Raw genomic sequence first — 10,171 nt, forward strand, 5'->3', positions numbered from 1 at the left:
AGTGTATGTAAGTTGAGTTTGTTTGATGTGTTGTTCTCTCCCTTGCCATGAGTTTTTCTTGGGGTTCTCTGGTTTTTCTCCCTCCATAAAAACTAACACGTGGTTTGGGTGTTGTATGTGGTAATTAGAATGTAGTGGTAGCGTGTGTGATTCTATTGATACCACTAGATAACCTACCACATCAGCAGGTATTTTGGGATAGTAACACACATCTGTAATACAGAGTCCCAGGAACTGTAACCTTTTATGTGGAGGTTGAAAGAAAGACAAGTCTTCTTGTTCAAAGATGGCTGTACCTGATGGTGTTAATAAAGCAAACAACATTGGTAAAACGACATATCAAGATTTATGACGATCTGTCATGATTTCACACAGGGCCTCAATAACCACAAGAAACCCAACATAATCGACAACAACATTATTTGAGAACTGACTTTTGATAAATCTTGTGGCTAACCACAGTACAGTGGAATGGGTTTCCTATACATGCAGTCTATCACAAAATGTCATCCGGTTAGACAGATCATCACTCCTTCAAGACGATCAGTCTCATTTCGTGTGTATTGGACATGCATATTTTCTGGGAAGATTGTTAGAAATTTGCTGTCTGGATTAACTATCTATCATTTCTGGTTAAGTAAACAATGATGTACTTAAATTGCAAGATTGATACCTGAGATATCTAGATGTAGTAGGTAAGGCATTTTGGATAAGATTCGGAACATTGGCCCATCGATGTAAGGTGGTTCCATGTCCAAATCATATTCCTTCCTGTCTTTGGACAAGTCAAGGTGTTGTAGCAGTTGAAGTTGTTCAATTGTTTTTAACGGTTCATGGAAATCTCTCAGGCCTATACAGTTGTACAAGACAAGTCTTGTCAGGGTCCTACAAGATACATAAATATAAAACACATTAACAAGGACAACAAAGAAAACAAAAAAGAAAATGGCAGGGACACATTTTTCAAAATAGTGCATTAACAAAATAACTGGTTTTCAATTTGGCTCCCTTTTAATTTACTCACACACACATTACCAATGTTACATTCAATATTCCATACAACATTTTCCCCCATACAATGTTGTTCCTCTGACTCCCCCCCCCCCCCCCCCCTACTCCTTGGAAATTCCAAATTCCTCAGTGGGGACAGGGTGTGTGAGGAGGTATGGTTAATTTCTGAAACTACACAATTGAATAAAATCATGTTTCCAAGTCCCCTTAGTTTCCCATAAGCTGAAGAAGAATTTTGCAAGTCAAATACAACAGAATTAAAAAATCTGATCAAATGAATATTCTTACATTGAAAATAACCAACATTTGCTTTGGTTGGACATTTGACCAAACATACTTGGGTTTTGTCAAACATGCTTCTGCCTGCCTGACAAATGATTTGCTTTAAAGAAAATATTTGTAGGCTTGCAACTCAAACAAAGAATCGTATTCTCAGGGAATGAAAATGGGAAAAATACAATAACAAGCTAAATAAGGTTTATTCCGCTTGAAAACTGCTGCAATAGTAACTGAGTTGCTATTGCCGGTTTTCACATGACGTCATCAAAATATCAAAATCTAAACTATAGATCGTATAGAGGCATTTCTCAAGTATGTTTTAGAAGTCAGTGTTATAAGTCACAAGAAAAAATCTCGAGTCATTTTGATGTTTGGCTCTCGAGTTATGAAGGTTGAGTTCGTGTCATGCAATACCGTCACGTCTATCTAAATAGCAATCAAAATAGTAAAATAATTTACTCTAGTTAAAAGATTTTCCCTTAGACACGTTTTAAAGATTTATTTAAAGTATATTTAAGTGAAATATAGTCAAAAATATTTTAAAATTCCATCATCTTAAGCCTTTGAAATTTCGTCCATCATGATGGTGTACCAACTTGGAACACCAAGATGGCCGCTCCATACATTTTAACCAAAAATTGTGTCATGTTTACTCGCCTATAGTTCCGCAATGAAATGCTTTACAGCCTCAACATTTGGCCAGAATATGTAGTTTTGACTGCTTTACAAGATTATGAAACTTTTATTTCATTATAATGCGAATTTACGCTTTTGAAATTCATGATGACGTAGGTGAAAACCAAGAATAGTCTGAGTTAGAACCATGAATTGGTTACTACGATGGCACACTAGCTTGATATAGCAAGGGGAAAGATTTGGTAGCTTTTCACTGTCAAAATTCTTTTATTTTACTTAGACCAACTGATCCAAGGAAAAGTTCCCTTAATGAAATTGGACAGAGTTGGATCAATTTAGTCTTTTTGCTGTGTTTTTCATCATCTTTTTAAGCTTTCTAAGTCCAGCCTTGCCTTAAATTATATTTATAAACAAGTCATTATTCACACTTAAGAGTTGTCACTATTGGCCATAAAAGCACTTAATTTAATTTTGTTTTTTTAAATTTCTTTAAAAAGAAATAAAATCTAATATATTTATAACCATGATTTTAAAATTCCAGTTGAAGATCAGTTTTGTCTAAGTTTTTTTCTCACTTGAGTTCTTTATACATTCAACGAAATCAGTTGTGAATGCTAGACTAAGCTTCAATGATCCAACTAGAATATAGAAAACATATATTAAAAAATTATTTGGGTAATGATGCATATCACAAAATCATCGGAAAAGATTTTTTTTGATGTACATGTATATTCTAAAGGGCTGTTTACATGATGCTGGAATGAGTTTCATTCTGGAACAAGTTCATCCCGGTGCCATATTTCTTTGTATTTGTTTTACATGATACCAGGGTAAAATTCCATTTCAGAACGAATCATTCCGGAATGAGTTACTGTAATCCTGGTTTTCATTTCAGAATAAATCGCTTGTTCTGGAATAATGTTCAGGGCGTCGCAGGGCACCTGAGCCATGAAGACCATAAAACAATAGCTGAGAACAATGAGTTTGGAGCTAAACGATACCCTGCAATACAAAAACCCTAATCCAGAATACAATAAAGCTTGATACACCAAGGAAGACCCCATATTCCATACCAGTACCATGGTAGGAACACTCATTCCAGAATAAAATCACTCTTTGGGGTGACTGAAACGAGTGACGAATGCACATCATACATTTCAAACTTGAACTCGTTCTGTGAATTTTTCTTATGTAAACGTGCGCAGTATGACACATCATTCTTGTTCTGGAACAAACTCATTCCAGTATCATGTAAAGGGCCCCTAACAACACTACAATATCAAGTATAAAAATGTATGAAAGTAATAAAAGAATGAGTTAAAAAATATCATAGTTTCAGTCAAGTTTCATATCATATTTCAGCAATTCTCGTTATTCCTTTTTACTACAGCAGAAAAAATTGAGAACGTTTATTGAATATAGAAAAGTATGAACATAAACATATTTTTGGTCATATAGGATGCGAAGGAAGACTCTGGAAAAAAAGATTTTCTCAAAAATACCATTTGAGATAATCCTTACGGGATTTTTTATACAATAACGAATGAACTATAGGAATTCAGATCTTTTTATCTGTTTAAGTTACGAATGGACTTTAGTGAAAATATTCTGGAAAGTTATATAAGTAAAGCAGGTTTTAACACCTTATTGACCAACCAGATTTCAGAATACGAAAATATGGCATTAATAAACAATTAGCTCTTAAATTACAGCAAAATTATGCTCAATATACAGAAATATTTTGTTAGAAATAAATTCCTGTAACGACTTACCCTTTTAAGCATGATAAAGGAGCAATACTTGTGAGATCACGGCATTCTGATAGATCTAGAGAAGAAAGATTCTTCAGGTATTCAACAGGCGAGAGATCCAGTATAGAAGTCTCAGAAAGATTTAAAAACAGCAAGTCATTCAGTCCTTGTGAGATGCATTCAAATTGTTCCTGAGAAATTTGTGTTTTTCTCAGATCTAGAAACTTCAAATGGTTGAAATCTCCAACATCGGTAAACTCGCAGATCCGATCACACTGTCCTAGATTTAGACACATTAAGGTATTTTTACATCGGTGTAAATACTTGAGACCATTTTGAGTGACTCTAGTACATGAAGATATGTTTAGTTCTCGTATAGGTTGACAAGCTATATGCTCCAAGCCCTTATCAGTGATCGAAGCCCCTTTTAAGTTAAGTCGTACAATTCTGCTCGTCTGCGGATTCGAGAACGATGACAGGAAATTATCATTACAGTCTCCAGACTTGAGTCTCTTGGATATGAAAGCCTCGCAAAGATCTTCAGGAAGGAAGACATGGTTTTGGGTTTTGAAGGTGCTCGACTCTAAAAACATTAGAGACGTATCCATACACAGCTCTAGCAACGATGCGACTTCGCCAACCGTCATTTTGAAGCCGTTTTACCCAACTTGATATATTAGTTGATCTACAAGGCATCAACTCGTGTCATGAGTCTTTTGTTTGCACAGTATTTACGGCCATTTTTTTGGACAAAGCGAAGACGATTACTCCGCTCTGTACATTTTGAACCCAAAGGTTCCCAAGGTCGCCGCAATGGCCTATGGTTGCTAATGATGCTTGGGATACCTGTGGCATATTTCTTCATTTTATAACCTATAACGAAAACAGCTTCGGATGTTAAGATTATCAATTAAAGTTTTCAGTAAGATAAATATAGCTTTCTGAAACAATACAAAGAATTAATTCGAAGGGAAGAATAATTGTAATGCTTTTATAAACAATACGAAATTTATGTTCCGTTGGGTTACCTGTGTTGCTGTGTGGCTAGCTCAGTCTTCATAAACTTGGATGAAAAATAGCTTTCAACTCCGTTAAAATACTTAATTTAAATTTGGAATAGAATGAATATCATCTTCTAAAACAATATAAAAGATGAATTCAAAGGGGCATATAAAAAATTACTTTTATCAACAACACAACATTTTGCAGTTTGGGTTTCCTGCGTATGTGTTGCGTGGCTAGTACACAGTGTTCCTCGGAATTGTCTCATTTGATTCAGTCAAGATGGACCTTCGAGTCGGTCTTTCTTCAATTCTTTCAATTTTCTTTACATTATTTCATATTTCCAACGCTAAATTGACGCCAGAGAAATGCAGAGAACTAGGACTATCGGCTAACCTACTTTGTGGCTCGTGTGATGAACTTAAACAGTTTAAAATGGAGGAGTTAATAGAGAATTGTCGAAGTTGCTGCCATGAAGAAGGAAGTCACAGCCAAGACGCGGCCAAGGTAAAAAAAAAGCATTCTCTTTTTTCATAACAGTTTTAATGAATAGAAAGCCTAAGGATTAATGAAGGAAGCCTAGCATATTTGGTATCAGTAGTGGTTAGTTGAGGCTAAACAGCCAAAACTTCAAAACGTAAACTTCATTAAGAGTAATATTCTAGATCTTGGTCCTTATAAGCCTATCTTACATATTTTGTATAAAGATGGTCGTTTGATGAAAATTTATACTAACAATTGTATTCGTTTTGCAGCGTTTTGCTTCAGCAACACTGGAAGTGTGCAACTGAAAATTGGGTCGCTTTCCTCAAATCCAGGGTAAGGTTGACTAGGTTGTGTTCCTCATGTGCAAGGGGACTGGAGGTGGGAGTTGGAGTCAATATTGCTCTTATAGTTTAGCTGGTACTTATAAAACTACTTGATTACCTTTTTAGAATCCAAGGTAAGGATGACTAGGTTGTGAGAGTTGCTGTCAATATTTCTCTTATTAGCTGGTACTTATAAAACTACAACATCACCTTTTTAGAATCCCTTCCTTAGCTTCTTTAAGAGTCCCAAAATTGGTGGGAGAAGGTACAATTCTGGAGTAATTCCAGGTATCATGTAAGCAGCACCTTAGTGCATATTTTTGCAAAAGTAGGAAGGCCAAAACCCCACTCCCTGTTCCCAATGGTCTCTGACCATAACATCAGCCTGGTATGCTTCCATCAAATTTTCATCTAGTTATCTCTCTTTTTTTACAGCCTTTGTTCGTAGTGAAAGGCCTGAAAAGTTTCCTAACCTTAGGATTGACGTAAGTGTTTTGATATTAATGTCTGAGTGGATTGTTAAGATAAGTCATATTACAAATAAGATAGCTTCGGTGGTGCAGTGTTAGTACTTCCGGCTTTGGTGTGGAATGTCCTGGGCTTGGCTCATGGCAAAATTTAGGTGTCAAAACCTGGCTCTTTAAAATGGGGATTGAGAACTGAAGAATTCATTTTTTTAAATAATAAACATCCTCCCTTTATTTGGTAAATATCTGAAGAATTCATGATTTTTACTGCGATTTGTAATATTACCTGAACTTAGTTGTTGCAAGCTGTCCTGTAAAAAATTTGATTTTTGCTGTCCCAATCAAAAATGTGTTTGTGTGTTTTGTTTTTAGTTTGTGAGAGGAGCAGACCCAATTCTAAAGCTTCATGGTGAAGATGGTAGTATACAAGAAGAGCTCAGGTATGAAAATCATTATTCATTTTCTCTAATTATTACTGCGGTTTTCGATATTCTGCGAACTCGATGGTTGCAAACTGCATGCTGAAATTTGACTTTTCGCTGCCTTCAATCAAAAATAATCAGTCGGTATCTTTTATATCCATGACTGGTAGCAGTAAAAAAACAAATTTAACTGCAAGTCATTGAAATGTCTGAGTTTTCAGAATATCGAAAACCGTAGTAATGATGATTTCTTCCCATCCATGAAATAACTGTCATAATACTCACTTTCTGTTTGGTTGGGTGTGGACTGTCTTGAAACTGTATTCCCTCAGAGAACAGAACACAGTGTTCTCAGTATCTATGCATGCATGCCAGATTTTAAAGAAAAATACAAGAAAACAACAATACTTACAGCTTCCTTTATCTTTTTATATAACATATAAAGCAGCCTTTTCTATGCTCTCAGCAACAAAGAACTCAGGAATTGCTAAGAGCATTCTGAGTCACTTCAATTGCAAACGTCTGCACTACACTTGTTCTGAAGAGAGAATGTTTATACCAGAAACAGGACAAGTACTGTATTTGCGTCATTGATTTTAGTGGGAAAAATAAAACAATGGTTGGGCTTCCTGTGTGTACACTGTACCACAGGAAGCCTATAATCTTCTAATTACAACTTAATTTAATTTCAGAGTTTTTTACTAATTTTTGAATTTTTGTTTCAGTATTGACAAATGGAACACTGACAGTGTAGAAGAGTTTTTAACAGAAAAATTACAAACTTAGATACTAGATTTTTTTATGAATTCATGGATTCACTAGTATTAACTAAAGAAATTGAAGTTACGGCACAGTTATTCCAGTGATGACATCCCCTTGTTAAACCTGTTTACGACTGGCATTTGGTGATTGATGGATGGAAACAGCTTTGTGGCTTCATATTATTATGTTCTAATTTTTATTAATTGTTTGGTTGACTTCAAATGCTTAAAATTGAGACTATCAGTTGAATTCATATTTAAATTCACTTCCATATAGAATCTTTCGCTTGTGTGCTATGCCATAATGGTCATGTTAACACCCTGAGCTCCAAAGGCTACGAATAGAAAATTTTCACGGCATGCCAACAGTGTATTGCACATTCAAAAATGAAATCATCTGATATGCGTATGGCTTTATAAAAAGACAATAATAATTGTAATTTATATGGGACTAAAGACTGGTTCATACTAGTATTGGAATCAATGTACACAAACTCAGTAGCGCATTTATCACTTGGGTGTGAAAAAAGAAAAGCAAAACACTACTGCGTCTCAGTATGTTGCTTCCTATTCCTACACTAGTTTGAAGCAGACTTAAAATGAAATTTTATGCATAACATTTTAATGTATTTATCTATACGAAAAAATATCATGTGCACGCTCTAAACCCGTGAATAATATTTAGTACTAATTAGTAGTAATTAATACAGAATTCTTTGTTTCCTATTGTTTGATTCTCACTAAATTAGTATTTGTTTCACGGGTTTAGTGCGAGCACTCTACTTGCATTCAATCATGATCACTAAAATGAAAGAAAATTTCTAAAGTTTTAGTGAATACAGATATAAGTTTACCCCTATAAGCATTATACATGCATTATTTGAATGTATACATATTTTCATCGGTAGTACTTTTCACACTTTTCTTGCAGCTGGCGTTATGATGACCTCACGACAAACCATATGCTATTGGGCTTGTGAGGTCTGATGCTTGCCAGAGCTACATCAAAGAAAATATCAATCTATATATTATCCTTTCCATCAGTAAATTAATTTCATAGCCATTAATGATTAGTAAATCTAGATTGTGTATTTAGTTTGTTGTGAAATATGGTCAGCCTGCATTCAATCCATTTACTCTTATGTATTAATCACTTGGAAACAATAAAGCTTAGCTAATTTCTTCTTAAAAAGACCTTTACAACTAATTATACCCCAGCCCAACAGCATCTGAAAGCTGTACATTTTCCTGCCAACCCATTCTTAATAAAAAGACCAGCAAAACAAGACTACGTTTCGTTTTCGTCATGACAACATCTTCAGGTCAGAAGAATAAGATTTAGAAAGGTGCACATATATGGCAATAAAGTTCATTTATACATGGTGACAGTGTAACATATTCTTGTTTCACTGGTCTTCTTTAAATTATTTACCCAGCTTTCCAAACCAAAATAGATACTGCAGAAGGTAGGAGTTGCATAGCGAAGGTTAAAATACAGTACACCCCTAGTCTGCGCAGTCAGGCGTTCCTTGTGGGTTTTGGGGAGGCTTTGGGATACCCACAAGGAACGCCTGGCTAAGCAGGCTAAGTACACCCCTACTGAGTAAAAACCCAAAGGGAGCAAATAATAGTTGAAATGTATAGTTCTAGAAATTATCCACAGCCCCAATAGAGGAATTTTTTAAAAGACCCTCTGCCCCCAGAAATTTCTTAAATACAAACTGTAATAGTTCTTTCTCTGACCCCTCTACCCCTCGCAAATTTCAAACTCCTCTGTGGGGGTATGGATAATTTCTTTAACTACACTATGTCCATGAAAACATCGAGTCAAATCCATAGGAAATCCCTTTTTTATTATTTTAATAAGGAGTGACTGAAGAAGAGATGGAGTAGACTCAAATTTCATATTTGTTTTCTTTTGTTTTACTTTGACCCTGAATGTTTTTCCAACCGTGATTTTTTTTTGATAAATGGGGAGCACCCCTGGTTTCCATCCCACCCATTAGAAATTATCATCATGAGCCATGTGTAGACATTTTCTGGAATGAACACTTTGTACAGCAGTTGGTAAGTCTACCCTTAGCCTAGCCTTTTTCAATTCATATTTTCCCACAGTTTTCTAAATAAAAAGTCAGAGCCAAAGTTATCAAAAAACATAAATTTTATTACAATAGTCACTCACACTCGATGGATGGTTGTATGATTCTAGAATTATGGAAATTATATGTATAGTCATTATATCAAATATATATATATATTCAATTCATATTTTCCCACAGTTTTCTAAATAAAAAGTCAGAGCCAAAAGAATCAAAAAACAAATTTTATTACAATAGTCACTCACACTCGATGGATGGTTGTATGATTCTAGAATTATGGAAATTATATGTATAGTCATTATATCAAATATATATATATATTCAATTCATATTTTCCCACAGTTTTCTAAATAAAAAGTCAGAGCCAAAGTTATCAAAAAACAAATTTTATTACAATAGTCACTCACACTCGATGGATGGTTGTACGATTCTAGAATTATGGAAATTATGTAGTCAATATATCAAATGAATGATTTAATTTAATATTAAGAACCTTCTTTCCCGTACGAAAATTATCGGCGAGACACGAGCGAAAATCTAGCCTGACATTTTAGCCATACAGTGGCGAGAATTGAGCGAGAAAATAATAAACCTAACAGAGCCATAATAAGCCTGACAGGAGCGTGAAAAATGAACGAAAAACGCTTAACGATTTTCAGGCTTAGAGCGATAGTTGTCGGGCCATACATATTGTATGGCTGTGTTATGGCGTGATTATGGTTTGTTTGCGTGGCTCGTAATTTGAGCCTACCACGCGACTATTTTAAAACTTTCAATCTACAAAATGGTACATTGACAACTCAAACAAGTAATCCGATACAGTATTTATTATGCTCTTTATCATAGGTATTACATCAGCAGTATCATTTTACAAACTGTTTAACTTTCCCTTGCTTCTGTTGACTTTTACTCGAGCGTAACTAATTTGCTGTGT

At 34.9% G+C, this 10,171-nt stretch overlaps 3 protein-coding genes across 3 annotated transcripts in view; 1 reads left to right on the forward strand and 2 right to left on the reverse strand.

Moving 5' to 3' along the window:
• LOC116294533 (protein zer-1 homolog) overlaps positions 1 to 4,475 on the reverse strand; it is a 15,760-nt gene extending 11,285 nt beyond the window's left edge. The window contains exons 1-3 of the mRNA XM_089025260.1: positions 3,699 to 4,475; positions 674 to 885; positions 178 to 296 (exon numbers count right to left, since the gene is read on the reverse strand). Coding sequence (XP_088881386.1) covers positions 178 to 296; positions 674 to 885; positions 3,699 to 4,324 — 957 coding nt within the window. The 5' untranslated portion in view covers positions 4,325 to 4,475. The remainder of the gene's footprint in view (positions 1 to 177; positions 297 to 673; positions 886 to 3,698) is intronic.
• Positions 4,476 to 4,946: 471 nt separating this feature from the next.
• Positions 4,947 to 8,424, forward strand: LOC116294545 (selenoprotein F-like). Its single transcript, XM_031702170.2, has 5 exons — positions 4,947 to 5,186; positions 5,435 to 5,498; positions 5,924 to 5,973; positions 6,328 to 6,395; positions 7,103 to 8,424. Exons 1-5 carry the CDS (start codon positions 4,962 to 4,964, stop codon positions 7,161 to 7,163), a joined length of 468 nt encoding a protein of 155 aa, XP_031558030.1. The 5' UTR covers positions 4,947 to 4,961; the 3' UTR covers positions 7,164 to 8,424.
• A 1,622-nt stretch (positions 8,425 to 10,046) lies between these two features.
• Positions 10,047 to 10,171, reverse strand: part of LOC148904675 (uncharacterized) — a 1,605-nt gene continuing 1,480 nt past the window's right edge. Inside the window, exon 4 of the mRNA XM_089024465.1 lies at positions 10,047 to 10,171. This exon is cut by the window's right edge and continues 71 nt beyond it. Within this exon, the coding sequence (XP_088880591.1) occupies positions 10,106 to 10,171 (66 nt within the window). The 3' untranslated portion in view covers positions 10,047 to 10,105.

This window comes from Actinia tenebrosa, unplaced genomic scaffold (assembly GCF_029948245.1).
Source record: "Actinia tenebrosa isolate PJP-AT-01 unplaced genomic scaffold, QUT_ActTen_1.0 PGA_scaffold9__36_contigs__length_13948895, whole genome shotgun sequence".
In the NCBI taxonomy this organism is placed as follows: domain Eukaryota; kingdom Metazoa; phylum Cnidaria; class Anthozoa; order Actiniaria; family Actiniidae; genus Actinia; species Actinia tenebrosa.